At 39.1% G+C, this 21,544-nt stretch overlaps 1 protein-coding gene across 4 annotated transcripts in view; it reads left to right on the forward strand.

Moving 5' to 3' along the window:
* The window catches only part of MYZAP (myocardial zonula adherens protein), a 53,046-nt gene that overhangs the window by 4,764 nt on the left and 26,738 nt on the right, over positions 1-21,544 (forward strand). For all 4 annotated transcript variants that reach the window (XM_077185257.1, XM_054642020.2, XM_077185259.1 and 1 more), the window contains exons 2-8: positions 1,747-1,836; positions 10,232-10,390; positions 12,698-12,790; positions 15,136-15,249; positions 16,123-16,275; positions 18,970-19,095; positions 19,952-20,080. In XM_077185257.1, coding sequence (XP_077041372.1) covers positions 1,747-1,836; positions 10,232-10,390; positions 12,698-12,790; positions 15,136-15,249; positions 16,123-16,275; positions 18,970-19,095; positions 19,952-20,080 — 864 coding nt within the window. The remainder of the gene's footprint in view (positions 1-1,746; positions 1,837-10,231; positions 10,391-12,697; positions 12,791-15,135; positions 15,250-16,122; positions 16,276-18,969; positions 19,096-19,951; positions 20,081-21,544) is intronic.

Below are 21,544 nucleotides of genomic sequence, written 5' to 3' on the forward strand. Positions count from 1 at the left end.
TTGTAGATTTTCTAGCATATGGATGAATGGTAAATTAAGAGGGAGGAGGCCACTGCACGAAACATTGATTTTACAGATATGTCCACAGAAAAGGTTATATTTCAGCTCGATCTTCTTATAGACTTTCCCCCCTTTTTATTCTTTATAATACAGACACATCTCACATATTTTATAAGAACTTTATCTGTCTCAGGACAGTGTTTCTTACTGCCCTTGCAGACCTGAAAGACCAAACTGAAAGGAAGATGGAAGGCAGTACCTAATATTTCTAAAATACAGTTGAGAACATACCAGTAGTCTAAATGCTATTGATTTGTCCTCTCAATGGATTTAAAGAAATGCCAGAAAAAAATAGTGAAGTTGCAGATAGTTCTTCCAATTGTTTTTGCTTGGGAAGAAGCAGAAATTAAAGCCTGTTTGAGAAGTTGAAAAAGGTCTTTTGTCTGGCAATGGAAAATAAGGATGTGATGTTGTGATGCTGAATAATGGTCTCTGAGGAAGTTGTATTGTAAAGAGGCTTGAAAATGCAGTCAAGGCAGCTTAAATGATTTGAAAGACAGTTGGAAGAAAGGAATTGTAAAATGGAAACATTTGGGGTATATGGGAGGGGCTTTGCTGCAGTGCTCTGAATGCAGTGAGCAGAACTTTATTGCCATTTTCAAGGCAAAAGGAGGTGCTATAATGACCAAGATGTGAGCTGTTAGCTGGGACAAGTGCAATGGGAAGGTGTGTGTGAAAGAGAGACACACGTTCAGCATGACTCCAGGAGAAACTGGAGAGATCCAGATCAGTGAGATGCTGGGCTGTAGAAGAACAGTGATGTTGGCCCACAGTTATCATGAAAGAGATACTTAAGAGGTTTGGAGGAAGAGCTTTAAGAGCTCTCTTTGTTGCCAGCAGACATCTGGGATTTTACAGGAAGGTATAGTGCAGCTTTGAATTTGGACAGCCAAATTTCTTATTTCATCATTTGCTATGCTCTGCTTAGGACTTGGAGTTGTTTTCCACAAAAATGTCTCATAAATAGGACTAAGACCAAAAGTTTTAACCAAGTTTCTTGTATGAAATGTATTGCTTGGAAAACACCATTAAACCAAGGATGTCTCAGCCCAAAGCAAGGCAAACTGCAGCTGAGTACAGAACAGTACCATGCCTGCTGGCAAGAGAATGGCTGTTCTAAAATCAGATAGGAAACAACACCTCCTAACTTTTTTTCTGAAGTGTTTTGAAGTTTTACATTTGTATGTACCAGATTTCAAGAATGCTCCTATTTCACATTTAGTGGAGTTGCAATACTGAGGTATCCTTGGATCAAATACTTGGCTATATGCTGAGCAGAAAAGAGGCATTTACTCTAAAATACACTCTGTGTTTCTAAATAATCCCTTTTGAAGAATAAAAGTATGCCAAATCAGCAAACAAAATTCAGAAAGTAGAAAATTATGTTCATTGTTCTGTAATCTCTGCTCTGTGTCATTTATGAGTACCTAAGAACAATTTGTTGATTGAAATGGAATTTTTTGCTATTTCAGGTATGTAATTATGGGACTGCCCTTGAATTATTTTTTGCCAGCTAAAAACCCCTTTAAGCAATAACAATAACAATAATAATAATAATAATAATAATCAGCTGTGTGGTAGAAAACAGAAAATAGTAAGTTGAAAATTGAATCTCAGTACCATTCATTCTGTAAAGCAAATTGTTAAAATAATTTTTGTAACACCTAAATCTTGTTCTTCTTTCAGATGAATGTGTGTAGGCTACGTTTAACAGTGCCACCTGATGAAGTGTCACAGCCTGAACAGGGACCAAAGGAAACAGAGAGAAAGAAAAGTGTAAGTTTTAAAAATCAAAGTTAAATTCTCTATAAATAAGAAGTAAACATTGCCCTCCATAGATGTTGATATTTGTTGTTTTGCAGCCCAAAGCCCAGTCATCTTAGAAGATTTAAGAACATGTGGAAGGTCATCAAGTTAGGTGTGAGTTTTGAGCCTAAGTCTTGGAGTTAGGGATGGCAAAACTGCATCCAAAATAGAACAGTGGCAGAGGAACAACAGAGATTGTAGGTGATTTGTGACTGAGGTACCTTTACAACCTTGATTATTTGGTATTTATGTATCAAAGAGCAAGAAACTGCTGCTAGGAACACGGCCCTTTATTAAACAGGATCTTGATCAGGATCCTCTTGATCCTGAAAGAGCATTTAATATTTCATGTAGGCTCAGATTTCATGTGCAAGATTTGAACATTATTGTAGTTGGTGTGCTGGGGACCATTGATGTTTGTGTGTGCCAACTAATTTCAGTAAATGGTGATGTACAAATAAATTAAAGAATTCAAGATTGTTCTGAAGTGAAAGGGATTTTGAAAGTCATGTGCTTAAAAGAGTTCAGAAGCCATTTGTTTTGCAGAAGTGAGTAGTGTGCACACAGAGAAAAATTTACAATCTGCTTTGGTGCAGAACTTGTTCTGTAAGAACTGTTCACTGCAAGAGATGATGTTTAATTAGTCTTAAGGATGAAGACTAAAAAGGGAAGCTGGATGGGCTCCACAACTTCATCACATTTATACTTGGATAAACCAAAATTAAACAAGTTGATGAAGTTTGCCAGACTCAATGTCTGACAATAGGAAGTGTGACAGCAGAAAGAAAAACAACAATAGGGTTTACTAGAGATAATTTCTTAGAGATACTTAAAGGCAAAAATTACTGTGAAAGGCATTCTAAGCAATAAAAATAATTGCAAAGTAAAATTCTCAAGATAAGGATTCCTTATCAGTTGTTTTTCGTCCTGGAATCTTTTATACACTCAGGTTTTCATACACTGGTCTAGCAGAGTAATTGGTTCTTTAGGATCAGAATACTTTAAATAGACCTTAATGCAAAACAAAATTTGGGCCACCATTAAATAGTAATAATTCATTTTGTACAGAGGTGTTTAGTTGTAGCACTTAGAGTAGCTTCTCTGTCATCTCTTGTCAGCTTGTGTCTGATTGCAGCAACCCTCAGACTGGCCTAAGTTTATGGGCCCATTGCCCTGAGAGGAATCTGAGTTTGCTTTTGAGGAGGATAGATATTTACTCATGCCTTACTCACTTTATGGTTCTGAGTAATGTGATAATGAGAAAGAATCGTTAAGGGTTAGGGCTGGACAATTTGTAGTGACTTTCTTATGTAACCAATGTTTTTCTCTGTGGGACCTTGTATTTAATGAGCTGTTATTTCCCCCATAATACAAATAAAGGCAAATGGGTTTTATATCAGAGAATGTTAAGGAGAGGATATGAAGATAATAAATAGACTATTTGATTCTATGTGCAAAACAGTGATGTTTAAGAGATGGGTCCTTAAAGCTGAGACCAGAAAAAACCATGTGCAATTGTGTGTTCTGAGTAGTTTCTAAATTCAGTACTTTGAGACAATTGAAAGAATTAAAAGTCAGGCTTCAGAGCTAGGTGGGATCTACTCAGCCAATTTCATAGCAATTAAAAAACACAGAGGAATTGTGCCAACTACTTGTGTTTTATAATTTCTGTGTGATAAACACTCCACAGATAGTATAGCCATGGAAGCAGCTACAAAAAAAATCACTGCTCATGAACTGGTATTTCCTTATGTCTCTGAAGTCAGACAGCAGTGTATTACCTGTAGATTTTTATTGTCTGTGTGATCAATTGCTTTATGTATCTGAATTAGCTATACTGTAACTTACAGTGCACACATGCCTCATGATTAGTTATGCTGTGATGCTTTTACTGCACAGTTTAAAAAAAAAAACCTCCCAAAAATAGTAATCATGTATCTGCTGATCACTTGTTTTCAGCTGACTTCATGTTAATGAAATAGCTTAAAGCACTTTGAGAACAAGTTTAACAAATATTAGATAATCCTTACACAGTCCTGTGAGAACTGTGCCCCTTTTTGGAAATAGGGATAATAGAAATTAGGGAACTGCTCTGTTTTCTACCTTGCACTTTACAATTTAAGGTCAAAAAATCCAACTTCAGCAAGAATCAAATTTAACATCAGATCCCTTGTTGGAATCTAGTGTTCTCTGCTGACTTTAATTGCTGACTCCTAAGAAAATGGGAACATGAAAAATGCTTTTGGTATTTACAATACATTAATGTGACTTACAGAAATGAACTGCAGGGTAATCTCTGGGATTGCACAGGTTTTGCTGGAGTTCTCAGCCAAGTCAGGCGGTCAGAGCCTGGCTGCAGGTGCTCTCCTGTTTGGGCAGGACAAGTCTCTGCCTCTGCTGCTGAGGGAGGAGAGAAAAGACCTTGCAGTGTTGGAGGGAATGCCAGAAAACTATAAATACACCATGGTGTGACATTTGGTTGTAATCTCCTCTTTGAAATCTTTCATTAGAAGGAGGTGATTTTGAGCTGCCCGAATGTGACATGGTGCTGGCTCACTGTGTTTGTTACTTTTCTGCGTCTCTCAGGCTCAGTACCATTAAGAGGTGTTTCAGTTCAGAAACTACACAGCAGCTCTTGCTAGTGCTGATCCTCCCAATAACTTGTTTTGCTGCTTGATGTCAGACCAGAAGGGATTCTTTATCAATTCTGTTGGTAGCTCTTGCCTTAGCCTTTTTCATTGGAGTCCAAACTTGGCAGGAAATTTATGCTGTATTTCATTCAATCTGTATCAGTGCAGGAAGTTTCTAGATTAACTTTTTTACTGCTATGCATCCTTTGAATAAAAATGAACTAGTGTAAGAGATTAAAAATGAAATTATGGATCTGGGTGGTTTTGTTGCAAGAAAATTGCTGCAGGCAATACTGTACTAGGGTGGCCTCTCCCTGCCTTTTGTGACAGGCTGGCAGATGGTACAGAGTTAGAAACTGATCTCAGAAACTGAAGGGGGAGTGAGTTTGTGTCAGGTTGAATTTTTTATACTCACATTTAGGATATGAGACCCTGAAAGAAGCATATGAGAACTTAACCCACAGGTAGAGGCTGGTTGGTTGGCTTGTTTGAATTGTTAGTACTTTAGGTAGAGAGAATCACAAACTATTCTGATTGTGTTCAATTATTTCTGTCCATGACAGACAATGGGTGACAGTAGTGTGAGGCTGTTTACTTCACCATGAAGTACAAAGGAATGTTGTGCTTGGCAGATTGTATGCAAAATCTGCATATCCTGAAGCTTCTCTTGTCTTGCATAATAAAGGGCTACTAGACAATTGTATTGTCCCTCTTTGGGATTGGGCTTGTTTTTATCCATCAGTCTCTTTATTCACTGTGATGGTTAAATTTGAAAGTGTCATTGGAAGCTGTAGCTAAGCTTTTGAGGGCAGAATGTGAAGATATGTATAGACAGACATTTCTTTTTCATTTGGATATGTGGACAAGAGAATGAAAATGAGATAACACTCTGGAAATTTGTGTCACTTTACTGTCTGTGGCTTTCAGCCAAGTTTGAGCAGTGTTTAGTCTTAAACTCAGGTTGGTACTTTGGCTGCATATATCCTCAAACACTTTAATGTTCTTGGTTTTTTAAGCATCACAACTAAGAAGTGGAATTCTTTTTACTTCCTAAGCAAGAACACAGAAGCAGAGCAAACTTTTTTTTTCCCCCCAGAAAAAAAAAAAAAAAAAGTAGGCTGTAAAGAAGCCAGAAGGGGAATTTGCTTCTGTACATCATGGTGAGAATCAAGCAGAAACTTTTGTCAGGCCTGGTTCAAGAATATGAGTGCAGTGAGTGTGGGGCTGTGGTGCACATGGAATCTAGGACAGCTATTTTCTCTGCTGCTGCCAGCCCACTCCTGTCAGCAGAGCAGAACTTGTACCTGAAAAAATGTGGTTCATCTGCTACAGGTGATGTTACTGTTTCTCAGCCTCTCCAGCACTGGTCCCTTGATTTTTGACTCAGACTAATTAAGCAACACCTTTGTTAAAACCAGCACTATGTAAAAAATACAGAAAGAATTCCACTGACTTCTGAGGTTACTGCTGTATTTGTTGTATCTTATCTTCCCAATGTGTAAACACTGGCATTCTGTGTACAGATTTCAGGGGTTAGATATCACTTTGTATAATGTCTGGCACTTCTCTTTTGAGATGGACACCTAAATTCAACACCTAAGCAGCTTCAAAGCTGGAATGTGTTCAGTGATGCTTCTTGCAGTCTTCATGAATTTAGGAACACTCATGTCTTTTGTGGCATGTTTTCCCCATTGTAATACTAGTTTAATGTAAAACATTCCTATGTGTAACATGATTTTTATGGGCTGTAGAGGAATATCAAAAGACATAAAAACAGAGCTGCCTTTTGTCAGAGCACAGTAACTTTTCTTGGTGAGCTCAATGTTATAAATGTGTCATTTTACTGAATAGAAAATATGTAATCTCAGTAACAGCATCAGTATTCTTGTTCCTTGTGTAACTAGTGAACAGGTAAAAGATAACTGGATGTTTTAGAAACGCCTGGAATGTGGCTGTTAATGGAAAGATAAAGCCTTGCTTGACTGATATAATTCTTGTTTACAGTTTTTTGATGGTGTAGGTAAACAGAAGATCATGAGTCAGGAAAATTTTAAGGCCATAGGGATACTTAACATAGACTTGAGTTAGGCAATACATTAGATGTCCTTTTTTCTCAAAAAAGATGTATCTTCTGTGCTTTTGCTTTCAATTTTGGGGCAGGGAGTACAATATATAAGCCTAACTGACTTTCATTTATAAAACTGGTAGATTAGGAAGCAGATGATCCCCTAATGTTGTTTATGTAATGCAAATTAAACCATGGGCCATAATAAAAACAGCTAAAAACTTAAATTTAGGGTTTAGGTTTGTAATGTTTTCACCTCTTTCATGTTACTTGTGCTGCCTCCTTGGACAGAGACATAAACAGGATGCATGGTAATTATCAAGGCTTTTGCAACCTTGGGGTGTAGGCTTCTGTTTTAAATATTTATTAGTTAGGTGAAGGCAGTCTGTGTTTCTTTGGTGCATTCTGTGTGAGCACACCAAGTGCAGCTGTCTGTTGCTGCAGCACAGACAGGACACATTCCTGGAGGCTGCTCATCCTCACCATGTGCCCTTGCTGTCACCTTGGGCTGTCCTAGAGCTGACTGTAGGTGCAAAGAAATATTCACAAACTGATTAAGCTAACTCTGCCTTTTCAGATCATTACCTCACATTAGAAGGGATTTGGCTGATGTTTTGACCTTAAACAGCAATGGTAGATTAATCTAAGGAACCCTTCCATCTTAAAGCTCTATTCTTGTTAGCTTTACAGTATTTACTTGCTCCTAAATTCTTGTATGTATTTACTTACACTGTTATCTTCACTGAGATGCCTCACTGCAGATAAGAGTGGAGACCATTGAGGACCTGCTTGGAAAAATATCTGAGTTCTGGGGATGGGTGTGTATGGGACACAGAGGAAAATAATGGGATGTATTTGACTTTAAAATACTGTTATGTAGTTCTTGAGCATGTGGAAAATCCAGGATTTGTGAAAGAGGAAGCATGGGAGAGAGGATGTATCAGAGGAAGAAGAGAGAACAAGGCAGAAATGGAAAAAACAGTGAAGGGAGAATAATAGACAAAGGTGGATAAAGTGGCTTGAGAGGAGGCAGACTGGCAGAAGAATACTCAGTGCATGCTTACTGCTGCAGCTCTGTGGAGATATTTGAGAACTGAGCTGCTCAGCAAGGCCTCGTTTAGAGGCAAAGCTGTGTTGAAAAAGTAGTCAATAAACAAAGCAACCATCTCAACCCTGCATTCAGAGGAGTTTTCTGATTGTAACCTTTCTCCTAAGAGGAGACTGCATCAGGTGAGCCCTTTTCTGGGCTACTTATATAGAACCCTGAAACTAGTGGTCACTGAGAAGAAATTCAGTTACTAAAAAGAAAAGGGTGAGTAGAAGATAAGCATGGCTGGAATAGACCAGCGATGAAAAAGGTTAAGGAAACATGAGAACAGTTCCTTTGTAGCTGTTGGCTCACACATCTTTAAAACAAGCAAGAGCTGAAATTTTAACAGGCACTTGTCTGGGGATTGTGATACAAAGGAAGAATAAGGAGAGGATAAAAACAATATCCTGTATTTTAAGTAGCTCATAGAACTGGAACAGTCAACAGATGATGGAGAGTCCTTTAATCTTCTGAAAGAGAAATAACAAAGGCATCTTAGGAGGCTTGTGCACATACAGATAACAGGCAAGTTTAGCATTGTTGCAAGAGACATGTAACCAGTCTGCCTTTGTGTGTACCTAATCCTGCATGTACTGTCCATTATAATGGAAATTTAAGTGTCTGTTCATCTCTGAAATACATATGTAAGTGCCATGGGTGATTCTCCAGCTGCAAACCCATTGGTGTGAATTTGTAGGTCTTTCTTGGGGAGTGGGGGGACTGGGAGAGGGGGCATCCTTCAAAGCATTCCTTAGGAATGTGTTCATAATATTCTAAAAATAAGAAACTTGGTCAGAATTTTTGTGCCAGAATTCTGCAAATAGCACTTTAGACAATTCTGCTAATGTTTCAGAGGCACAAAGAACCTTGGTATTGCTGGTATTCAGCTGTTCAGCTCATTAAAAATGGGTGATCATGGGCAAAGGGTATGGATTTGTGAATTCTGTGTCTGGTGCCTTGGTAACCTCTAAACAATCAAAGTGATTATTCATTCTGTTATCAGGAAGATGGAAACTTGTGTGTAATCCCTTTTTCCAGATGCAGGGGAGGAGCTGCAATGAACTCTGAACGAAACTGTACAACCCTGGAAGCAAACAAACACAAAATAATTTTGAGTCATGTCCCCATCTGGTTTCTGTATTTCTCTATTTCTAAGTATGAGGTGTAGAAATTTTGTTTGTGCACATCCAAACAGCAAAACAAAACTCCCAATAATACATAATTATGAAACATCTCATTTTGAGGATATGAAGCTTTGCATAAAATGTTTTCAAAGTGCAAAATTACATCATGTATAGGTAGGGCTGGTTGCCCAATGTTTTCTTCATTAAGTGGTTTTAAAGCTTTCTTTTCAAATGAAGGCTTACATCTTTGTTGGTCTATGCCTGAAATGTTCTTTATTGGGTGTCTGCTCTGTGATTGTTCCCCTCCCAGCCCTGCACACACACACCCAGAGCTTCAGCAACATGCCTAAACTATTAATGATGTGATAAAGAAGAGGGTGTAGGATTTACAGTGTTGAGGAAAATCAGTCAGTGCCATGTGGGAAGGACACAATAGAAACCAAATGTCTGTCAATTTTTCTTAATGCAAGTAAGTTCTGTTAATTTTCCCCTTACCTAAAGAAGTATTTATTCTTATATTGCCAACACAGTTGTGTTGGTTTGGCTCCTAAAAACTGAGAGTGCTGCTGCTGCTTTAGGCTGCAGATGGTGTCCTCTCTTCACTGTCATGGTAAGGACTGGAGGTCTCTAGGAGGCAGCTGCTGATGGATATAAGGTGCTGAGCTTTGTCTCTTTAAGCCTCTGTTTGGTGTCAAAGAGGGTATTTAGACAATGCTTAGAATAAAAAAAAATAAACCAAAACATATTCTAAGGTCAATGTAATAAATGTCCTCAAGTGGGCCTGTATCTGGTATATCCAGCATAAGAAGTAAGTTCAGTAAAACAATCTATGCCTGATTTTTCTCTAGAACTGACCTTTCAAACGCAATGTGCAAAGCTTATCAGTAACAGCTGTGTTTCCAAATTCTGCTTTATCTTCAAGAGAAACAGATATTTTCTCTTTTAAAGAGCACTGCCTAAATGTTTTAATTTCAGTTTATTGGAACTTTCTATGTTTTTTGAGTAAACTTGTGAATTTTTGTTTCCTGCAGCAGGGAGTTTGGGAAATGAGGGATACTTCTTTGGTTGCAAGAGTTTAGAGGGAACTAGAGACCTGACAGTGTTCTGCAGGAATGCAGAAAAGTAGCATATGGTGGTGAATGAAAATAAGCCAGTTTAACCTTTTCTTACATGCCTCTACCTCTCCTTGTACAAATCAGCCTGTTATCTCTAGCTGTGCCTGCACGACTTCCATTGAAGGCAGTGGTAATTACACATCTCTGTATTCTTGGTCATTGTTGGTCATTTTTCTTTCCTAAAACATGAAGGCTGACAGGTTGACTCCAAAATGTTTGGGAGTTAGTGTTCATATGTACTGTTGTTCTTTCACTATAATTGGTGTCTCTACCGTGGTAGCTTTTTTCTTTTTTTAATTCTAGTACTGATTTTTTTTTTTTTTTTTTTTTTTAATTTTTAGGAGCTCTACCATGTTCCAAATGGGATGTCTCCAGGGAAGCTCTCTCATGGGATGGTGTATGGTGTCGTGCACCGAACTGACAACAACCATAAGAGAGAAATGGTGGTTTATGGCTGGTCAGCTGATCAGCTGAAAGAGGAGATGAATTACATTAAAGAAGTGAGTTACATTTTCACCTCAAAATTTGTTAAATACCCTTTCCATATATCCATATATTTCCCTATATGTAGAGCTGTGAGAATATAATAGGATGACTGATGTCTAGCCCAACATCTCAGTTTGAACTGGGAACCTACTCTGAAGCTAGAGGCTGGCCTTGGTAGTATCTGAGTTGGGAAAAAAGCATGCTCTGTACCTGGGAACTGTGCTTGCTGATGGAAGAAGCTATGTAAGGAGACACCTGAAAGGATAAAGTCTCTCTTCCTCTGCTTCCCCCAACCCCAAAATCCCCAGCTTTGAAAAGGCTTCTAAATTAGGTGACATAGTAAAGTCACTTGGGGATATTTTGGGGTGGCCTTAAAATAGTCAGCCTAATAAGGATCTTTGTACTACTTTCTCTGTGCCTGCTCATTTATCACAGTTGGCAGAAGATTGCCTGAAAAACAAAAAGTGCATTTCTGATCCTGCTTGAAATTTTTCTGTTCTTGAAACTCAGCATCTCTTTGCCCATCAGTCTTTGGCTCTCAGACTGTGGCAGTAACACCCTAATTACCTCAGGGCAAATCATCTGACCTCTTTCCATCCACCTTCCCCACCCAGGAGGCTGTTGGTCAGAGCTTATTGTGCTACACTGATTCAAGTGCAAACTGAGTTGATAAAGAAGGGAGGAACCTTGAGTCAGGGGAGCAGTGTAAAGCACTGTGACCATGTGTGCTCCTTGCCTGCCTGCTCTGTGGCTATCAGCACTTGCTTCTCTCCCTGGCTACTCCCAGTTTGCCGGCTCCCAGTGTTGCTGAGGTGAAGGACCGGCAGGGTCTGTCAGTGCTGTGGTGCTGCCGAGGCACACAAGCTGCCTTGGCTGCTGTTTTCCTGCCTAGGTATTTTCTGTGCCCTGCTGGGGTGGTGTCAAGGGACAGGTGAATTGGCACACAGCAGCGCCAGCTCCCCAAACTGCACTGTCTGTGGTACCTGGGGATTGCTTGGGCTGGGACCATCTCCCTGCCCTTGTCTGTCCTTTATGGAGGGACACAGCACACCAGGTGAACTACATGTCTTGCTTGTGCGTTCAGGGTACTGATGGTTTCAGGAAGAAGTGGGAAAGACAGGGGAGGAGACATTGCTCTTCATCTTCTGGAAGCCTTTGTGGTCTTTGGTCTGCTAGAGTAGTGTTGTCTTTAAAAGCAGAGTTTTACACAAGAGTCCTCAGCTTGTGCCATGTATTTGCTGACTCAGATAGACCAAAAATGATGGGCCATGTCAGAGCTGCTGACAGCTTCCTCTGCCTGAGTCAAATTTGCATCTTGCAGGAGGGTGTGTGCCTGTGCTTGTGCGTGGGGAGGCACAGGGCGAGCGCTGCTTTCCTGAGGTGCGGGGCAGGAATCTGCTCCCTCCCCTCTTCCCCACCCCAAAGGGAGCCCGTGGGTAGGGAGCACTCCCTGCATAGCTCTGGTGCCCAGTGCCCCTCTTTCTGGGAGGCAGGGGGGGGGGATTCTATGCACAGCTGCTAAAAACATCTCCTGCTGAAGTTTTGCCCTCACCCCACTGTGCAGACACAGTAAACTCACTGACCTAAATGATCTGCAATCAGCCTGTGCTTGGTAGAGGTGAGGAAGAGAAAAAAAAGAGATTGAATTATGTAAGCTGTAGGCAAACATGACTGCAATGGCATGTAAAGCCAAACTGGAGGCCAACTTGTGGGGTTTTTGAGTGTTTTTTTTTCTTAGAAAGGCAAAGAATAATTTGCATCCGTAGTTCTTGAAATCAAATTGAGTTCTCCATTCTTCAGATTTGAAATTGCATTGGTAAATGTAAGCTAGTTTGTTGTTTAGTTCGATACAAGTCTAAAAGACTGAAATTAAAAGTGTTTATCTGCAAAGGATACCCAGGGGAAACCAACCACTTTTAAAAGTATGGAGGTACACTAAGTCCATGCCTTTTTCAGAAATAAAACAATATATGATCAAATTACTTTTAAGACATTTAGTAATCAGGTTAGAATGACTTATGGATATTTAATTGAAATTAATTTATCTAAATTATTAATTTACAAGTGTTTAAGCATATACAGAGAGGTTTGGAACTACTCATAGTGACAGTTATTTGTATCATCCCTATGAAAACAAGTCTTGAGACTTAAGTTTTTGTCTTTTTCTTGAGAATAAATTGGTGTTATGCAGTGGTAGATTAACAATGGAAATTACAGAAAGTAAGAAAAACATAGAAAAAAAAATCATGTCCTACACGTTATACTATATGAACAGTATAATCCAAGATTTTGATAAAGGCATTTGATTTTTCTGACACCAGGTGAGAGCAACTCTGGAAAAAGTAAGAAAGAAAATGTATGGTGAATATGATGAAATGAAACGAAAAATACAGCAGCTTACAAATGAACTGAAAGTAAGTACCCATTCATTTACAGGGAAAGCATATGGGAAAAACTGTCCCAGTGTTATCTAGAAACTTTTCTTTTGCTTTAGCAGAACAGAACTAATCGCCCAAACCACTCCAATTCACTGGTTTATGTGACATCTGTAGTTTTCTTTTGTTATTTATTTTTCCATCCAGGAAGGTAAAGCAGGACAGGGATGCTTTTTCATATGAAATTACTAACTGGCTGGAAATTCTTGGAAATAAAAGAATGATTTTGATACCATTGCCAGTGTGTATTGGTAATTAATGGAGATGGATGTAACAGCTTGCAGGTGAATCAAATAAAATTGATAATTAGGAAAAACTGATAACTTGGAGTTATTTCAACACTTTGCTCTGTTTTACTGACTCTGTTGTTTAAACACTAAGTAAAAGAAGCAGCAATATTTGTTGGTATTAAAGTGCTAAAAATGACTTACCTTTTGGTTTTTAATGGAACATTTCAATGGTCATTCAATGACCCGTCTTTCTTCTGATATGCTGCTTTAGCAATAAAAGCTGTTGCACTCTGTAAATAGCCTTCATATTAAACTGCTAAGTTGTTTGATCCAAAAAATCCCCCTGAAAACGTGCTTTGAATTTATATTCAGCATTGATTTTCACAGCCCTGATTCAGAGGTAGCTTTGGCGATTAAAAGTATTCTGATTTCAAGGGACTGGGGCTTGTACCCTTCTGCCATCCTCATTTGGAGGCTGTCAGTTCCCTGCATGCTGTATTAGGTACAAAAATCAGAACTTGCTATAAACTGCTACTTTCATTCTGTGCAACTGGTCTCAAAAAATAGGAAAAAAAAAATCTCCCTGACTTGAGAGGAAGAGAGAGAAAAAACTCAATTTCTGCAAACTGTTAAATAGTCACAATGCTGCCAACAAGACTCTCTCCACCCAGCATGCACGTGGTAAATGCTGATTCAGGTGCAGCTTTCTTGTCTTTGCTGCTGATCTTTACTGAATAGCAGTGATGATATCCTGCACTTCCAGAACTTCTGTCAGACCAGTAGAAATCCTGCATGAGTCAGAAATTCTTCTTTAATTAAGGGTTTCTGACCAGCTCTGACAGAATATCTAGTTCTCCAGCAAATTAGCAGTTCATGAAGCTTCCTTCTGACATAAATGGCACATTAGGAGACATCCTTCCCTTTTTTTAGTACTCTAGACTGCCTGAAAGAAGCACAAGTGTTGTTCTTCCTAATAATGTGAGCTTTTTGTTTGGTTGGTTATTTGGGAGCTGATTTTGGTTTTACATGACTGTTGTCTTTTGTGCTATTTCCGAATCCTGTTTAAAATCCTTTCTATACTCTTTGCTTCAGATTTCAATCACTGTGCTTTTATCTTTCCAATTTCCAGAACAACTTTTTGTTCATAAAGTTTGTTTGAAATTTGCTCTTCCAGTATCCTGCCCTGTGCTTCTTCTCACAAGTTCTTCCCTTGTAACTTTCTTAATCCATCCAAAGCATTTCTGCTTTCGTTTGTTTTACATGAGCACGCATTTATGGAAGATTAACAGTGACTATTTGGCCTCTACTCCCTATGCTGACCTAGTCTGTGTATGGCTTGGTTACTGCACACTTGTCCCCTGTATCAGTCCCTGGTGTTCTTCTCTTTTTATCAAGAAGCAAATCTGGTCCATCTAAGAATGTGAGCTGGCTGGCTTTCATTAGTAACACTCTTTTCCTCTTTATTATTGAATCATTCACAATTGTTTACACTGTTTGAGTTTTGGTCTCTTCTTGAATGATGTAATTTTGTGTCTTCCCCCTCTCCCCTCTCAGTTTTTAAGCATGTGTGTGAGTACCTATCAAAAATGACTAATTTTAACACAACAAAGCCCTCTGGCTTCCCCTTCCTGCTTTGTACTGTTTCATCCTTGTGTCTTCTTGATGTTGCTTCTCTATGTACCTGATTAGTCAGTTCCTTCTTAATTAAGGCTCTTCTACAATTCACAGTTCTAGATTTCCTTATTTCTTGCATTCTTCTGCTTTACACTCTGAATTTTTACAATCTGCCCACTCTGTGTATATAATCTGTCTGAATAGACAGCTGCCAATTGTCCTCTTGTCCTTTCAAAAAGAACAGCTTATACAGTGATTGCAGACAATAAACTTAGATACTCATGCCTTATTTCTGTTAGATTATTCGGATTTTAAGTTTTGTTTGTTTGTTTGTAAGAATATACTTTGAGGCCTGAATATTTTAAGCATCCTAGTACTGTGAAAACGACCGTGGCATCTTTTTCTTCTGTAGCTCTCTTGGAAAGAATAGGTAAACTTGATCATAAACTATATAAAACTTTTTTCTTTTTTCCTGCTCAGGTGACAAATGCTCATCAGGAATCCTTAGAGAATCATGTGCGAGTGCAGGCTGCAGCCTTAGATAGCTTTAGCGAAATGAACAGCTCCTTGACATCAGCATCAATAGACTTGCAGGTACATCTTCACAGCTGCTTCCCAGCTCACAGCTGCCTTTGCTAACTTGGATTTCAAAGCATACAGAAAACATGGATGACAGATACAGATTCTAACACTAAGAACACCATGAAGTCCTGTCTTGGATATCTAAAGCACCTAATTTAGGAAACAAAGAAAAACATTCCAGAAGTTCTTGTTTTTAAAAAAATTAAAAATAATGTGCAATAATGAGATACTGATATGCAGCAGACTAATACCACAAATCATGGCTCTGTGAAGGATCTAAGGTGAAAATGTGATTTGGTCTGTATAGTGCAAAATGGTGCATCTCCTGACTTAGTTCTGCCTTCAGCTGGTAACAGAAATGAAGTGGCATGTTTGGGTGCCAGACACTTGTGAGATTTTACATACCTGTGAGATGCAGGGGGAGGGATGACGTGGGAATGAATTTTAATTTTTAAAGACTTCTAAATTCCCATGTATCTGAGCTGAACAACTTAACGTCCCTGCTTTCTTGTATGTAACAAGAATGTTATGCTCTTGTACATTACTTTCATGTTTTCAGTTCACTGCATTTTGTATGTATGGCATGGCCCTCAGAGAGAAGGGAAGATTATTCATGCTGAAATGTATCCATGTTCCCTTTTTTTTTTTTTAAATAGTGTTCCAGCGCTTGATTTCACTGAGTATGCTCCTCACAGAAACACCTTCTAGCAAAAACAAAAGCCATAATTTTAAATGTTAAAACTTGCAAAACTGTTCACTCTGCATTAATATGTCAGAAAGCTCTTCAAATGTGCTGTTTCATAATATCTTGCCTATATTTTTCATTTCAATTAATTCATCAAATGGTTTCTGATTTTTAATATGTGCTTTGCCTCTTTCTTCTAGAAAACTCTAGTGGATGTTACATTGGAGAACACAGACATAAGGGAACAAATAAGGAATTTAAAACATACACATGAGCAATCTATGGAAAAGCTGAGAGAGAAGCAAAAGCAACTGGAAACGGCACAAATTGAAAATCAGTTACTGAAGTTAAAGGTGAGGTATACAAACTCCCCTAAAAATACTGCACAGTAAGGGCATTAGGTGGATTTAAAATAAATTCCTTGGCCTTATCTGTAAAGGGTTCTTCATCCTTCATGCCCTTGTCATGCCCTCGAGCTCCCTTGTTCCTGTGAATCAATACTGGTTTAATAACAAAGAATCTCAGCTGGCGACAGGCAGTCTTCCCATAACTTGGGATGTAACATAAGAGTCAGAGATGTTGGCAGGTGAAAATTTTATTAGTGTCCATAATTATTAAGTGAAAGAATATTACAACTCTGCACATTGCTACCTGAATTTCTTGGTGTTGAGTTTCTTTGGTATTGCACCATTTTTAATAGGTAGTCTGTTAAGTCTTGTGAGCATGTGGTCAGCAGGTAACAGCGAGCATCTTCAAGAGAGAATTAAGCTATTATTTCAGAGAAATGCAAGGGAATAAAGCACAAACTGCAAGGTTTAATATGACAGAAAGCTTGACCATGTTTTCCCCTCATCAGCCAAATGTATTCCTTTAATCTCAAAAAAACCAAGCCTACAAAAACCCAAATAAAACAAACAACACCCTCTCCCTGCTGGAAACCTTTGTCTCTGTTTTGCTCAAAGTAGACCAATTGGGATATAGCACTACATCAGAATTCGTCAAATTTTGAAAAATTTGTTTCTATTTTTGATAAAGTTTCTGAAATTAAGGTGACTGTAGCTACATTCATGTTTGATCTTGTGAGAGAAGGTGTTTCTTTCTGGCTGTTTTGCTAGTGACTAGCACTCATGTTTAATGATAAATGGTTTAACAAGTGCATTTCATGTTCTGCTTTCCTCTCACAGTGAAGCTCTACAGGCTGTAAAAGTAGCTGTATTTTGCACCTGTTGTTGTCAGCAGGAAATAAAAAAGTAACAGACGCAAAGATGGTGCAATTAAGATTTAAAACAGAAATTTGGGCTTCATTATAATATTAAGGACATGTCCCAGCAAGTCAGGGAAAGGTATGTCTGCTTCTAAGGGCAAGGAACTGCAGCTTAAGTCTCAGTTCAACTGAATGCATAAGGATTTGTTTATCTTCAAGCATGTCAAGCTCTGCAGAATACATGCCCTGCATTTACAAAGCAAAAGTGTAAATTTTGGCCTCACACTTTCAGGTTTAGTACCAAGTTAGTGAATAATATACATCATTACTGTCTTTGGCAGTTAAATATAAAAATGTGTCTCAAAATGTGCCAAGAGTTCTGGGAATTAGTTCCAGGAATGAATGTAAGGGGATGGTGTGGCATCTGGGAGGTTAGTGTTGAAAAGCAGTAACTACTGTGTACCATGATTACAGTCTGGGTGGAGAACACACCTGTGGGGCTTATTAAAGAGGTTTGGTTTATTCATAAATCTGTAATAACTTAGAGTGGAGATGCTGCTTAAGTGTATTATAACAGATGCCCTGATACATCCACTTTTTTTATGCTTGTTTTTACTGTCCTCATTGCTCAAGGTGTAAGGGAGGGAATGATGGAGATAAAAGGCCAGAGATCCTGTTCCAGTTCAGTGTATCTGAAAGAATCTGGGGTTTGATGATTGGCTTTCTCTAAATGATACAATTCTTTCAGGCTTCCTGAAATGTGGAAGGTTCATTTAACTCCACACCCTCTCATGAAGTGCAGGTCACTACCTGTGCCCCAGGGTTGGCCTAGGTGAGATGACAGAGGGGACAACTGCAGTACAAGTGGAGTCCTTCAGGGCTTGTCCCTTTTCAAAGAATGAAACACACTGTTGTTTTTCTACAGGGTATTAAACAAGCTTGTTTCTGCCATGCAAGATGTACCCAAGGGTTTACTAAACCTTTTGGTCCCTGAAATAGAAAAAAAAAATCCAACCCAAAACCTTAATCATCAAAACTCTGTATTTTGTAGCTCTGTTGTGTGGTGATCAGTGTCCTCTTCCTGTCACTTTTGTAGCACCCATAGCATTTCACTGTAACCTTGGCTGATTCACAGCATCTCTAGGAGGAGAACTAAGTTCTGTACTAGCTGTTTTACTTCACTTTTATTGTGGTTTACATAGTAGATGGACCTAAGTATGAAGATCCTATCTGGTGTTTAATTACTGAGGGTGTGGTTAAGTCAGTGTTTTCAGCCAACACAGGAAATCCTGTCTCTGGATGACATTCTGCCCTCTTCCCCATAGTTCTAGTAAAGTTTCTGGTTCTGTTGTTAAAAATTAACCCTTTCACACACCTGAGAATTTTAACTTTTGGTTTGATTGCAGGGAAGGTACTGCAATAAAGTATTGCTTTGAGTGTTCATGGTCATTTAGAAAGAGGAGTTGAGTCTAGTCCATGCTTCAGTAGAATGGGGGCAGACAATATCATTTCAATGGGGAAACAAACCAAGTGACTTGGAGGCTGTTATGGAATGGTTCAGCAAAGAGGCATGGCCTGATCTTGGATCAGCAGTGACTAAATGAGCTAATTTCAGACAACATGGAACTTCATGGAACAGTAACTTCTACAGATTCAAATTATGTGAATTCTGGCAGAATGCTGTAAATGGTCTTGATGCAAATGGAAATCTACTTTTTCAATGTCAGATTTATAAGAAGGAGGAGCTTAATCTCAAACTCTTATTTTCTCATCATGTGAACTCTCTTTCTCCTGCTGCCAGCAATACTGTACTTACTGATGGGGCAACCTTCCTCTCTCGTAGGTGGAATCATCACAGGAAGCCAATGCTGAAGTCATGAGAGAGATGACCAGAAAGCTGTATAGTCAGTATGAGGAAAAAATGCGAGAGGAGGAACAGAAACACAAAGCTGAGAAAGAAATGCTCCTGGTATGTAGAGCCAGTCTGTAAGAGCAGTGCTTAGCTTGGATGTTGTTTCTCAATTGCTTCATACTCCACAGTCTATGCAAGTTCCTTCACTCCTGTCTCTGGGATTAGTTGTGCCATAGTTACTAAACTTTACAAACATTTGGGGTTGTAGGACTAAGAAAAATATTTATTCAAACGTAATAATATCAATGATAATCTAGATTTCAAAATCTGAAATAGGGTAAGTAGGCTTTTTTAACTTTTGATTCTCTAAAAAAGGAAAACATAATGTCCAATTTTAACAAGTGACATTTTAAGGAGAAAGGGAACAACTGCACTGGATGCTACTGGAGCAAGAACTCTCCTGTACCCCAATTCCCCTCCACCCCCAAGTTAAACCTTTCTATGAGCAGTCAGTTGTTGCATTTTTTTAAATTATAGAGTCAGATAATGATGGAGATTGAAGATAGATGCTCCTTTTTATTCATATTGCTTTACATGTAAGGAAAGTACAAAGCTGAACATGGCCAGCTATGGTGTTTAGAAAGCTGTCTTTTGGAGCAGCATGTTTTTCTCATGCTGTTATTCAACAGCATCCTCGGGAAAAGGGAAGGGAAATCAGCTATCTAAGAAATGGGTAAAAGTTTCTCGTGGATTGTCATAATGATGCTTTACTAATTCCTGTGTATTTCAAAGTACGCCTAATCTTTTGCTCTGTATAATTCACTCTCAGGGTCATAACTCTTGCAGATTTCTGAGCAGGTGTAGTGAAAAGCTTTGAGCTCTTTAAGAGCTGTTAGCCTTGCCCTAGATCCGAAAAGAAGAAATATTCCTCATTAATACCATAGATGCTAATGTGACTGTAAATGTTGTTTAGGAGGAAACAAATCGGCTTCTGAAGGCTATTGAAGAGGCAAACAAGAAGATGCAGATTACAGAAACAAGCATACAGGAGAAAGACCAGAGAATTGGTGAGCTGGACCGGCTGATTGAACGCATGGAAGAGGTAGGAGAGCTGACTGCTGCCTTGACAGGAAATGCACCCAGTGCATGGAGGAAACTCCAGATGTTACTGTTCTGCTGCTCAGCTCCCTGTTCAGTGGCATACTGAGCTGTTTGCATCTTAGTATTTATATCAGTAAATGCACCTGGACTGCCATAGAGACCCTGTGTTGAGGAGGTGGTTTCTCTTCTTGGTAGTCCTTACAGGACAGCATTTATTTAGGAAATGAACCATTATTTTAAAGAGAGAATTTAAAAACCATTCAGTGTCTCTTCAGTGTGCAAGGTGTCTTAAGCCTAATCAAGTAATAATCATAAATATCCCAGAGTCTCTTAGAAATGTTGCTGTGGTAGGTCCATAGAGTGCACAGAGCTCTGTCCAGGGATGGGTAAGAAGCTGATGAAGAACCTACAGGGTCAGGATTAAAGGGAGGGCAGGGACAGGTGACATCAGAGTGAGGGGCTACCCAGCTAGGAAGACTGAAAGGAAGAGGCCCTTTACAGACAATGGGAGCAGCCTCTTGTTCACAAGCCCTGGTCCTCATGGGGATTTTCAACCACCCTGACATCATTTGGAGGGACAAAACAGCAGAGCATAAGCAATCCAGGTTCCTGGAATGTGTTGATGATAACTTCCTTCTCCAGTTGATACAGGAGCCAGTGAGGAGAGGTGCTGTTCTGGGCCTTGTTCTCACCAAGGAGGAGCTCCTGGGGAATGTGAAGCTCAAGGGCAGCCTTGGCTGCAGTGACTGTGAAATGGTCTTGGATGTACTTTGGCATTTCTCATTTCATTCAATAGCAGGCAACTCATCTTTAAAGATTCATGCCTCACTATCTCTGATACTCTGATACAGGAGCAGAGAGTGTTTTAGTCAGGGGAGGGAGTACAATCCTCTGCTCTTTCCAATGAAATGGGTTTTTTTCACTAATTTCACTTTATTGTCGTACATATTAAATGTCAGTATCTACTGAGAAATAGATTTTTATAAGCCAGTCTTTTTGGCTTGAGTGGTTAGTCTAATGTGCACTGAGTCCCTTTTGTCTAATGCTTGCAAATCCATTTGTAGAATTAATGATTACACTGAGAAATTACTCAACCTAATAATAGCCCCTCTAGTGGCTCCATTAACTTCATCTGGGCTTCAGCCTACAGCTTTTAAGTATTATGCAGTGAATGTAGGATTGCAGTACAGTTCACAAGTACAGAGGAGTTCCTTTACTTTAGTTCTTTAATCTGCTCTTACCTGGCTCATCCTCACCCAGTGAGGCTGAATGCCTCTTAAATTGCCCTCAAGGTGGATAACACACTTACACTTCCCTGTTAACTTTTTTGACTCAGACCCTAAGTCCTCACAGATCTTCGCAAGCACTGTGCTGGTGGGGCACTTAAAAATAAACAGGAATACTCTGGGGGAAGAAAATGCAGCAGTAGCTTTTAGCTCAGCCTTGGATTGGGAGATTTTTTTGA

This window comes from Agelaius phoeniceus, chromosome 13 (assembly GCF_051311805.1).
Source record: "Agelaius phoeniceus isolate bAgePho1 chromosome 13, bAgePho1.hap1, whole genome shotgun sequence".
NCBI lineage: Eukaryota > Metazoa > Chordata > Aves > Passeriformes > Icteridae > Agelaius > Agelaius phoeniceus.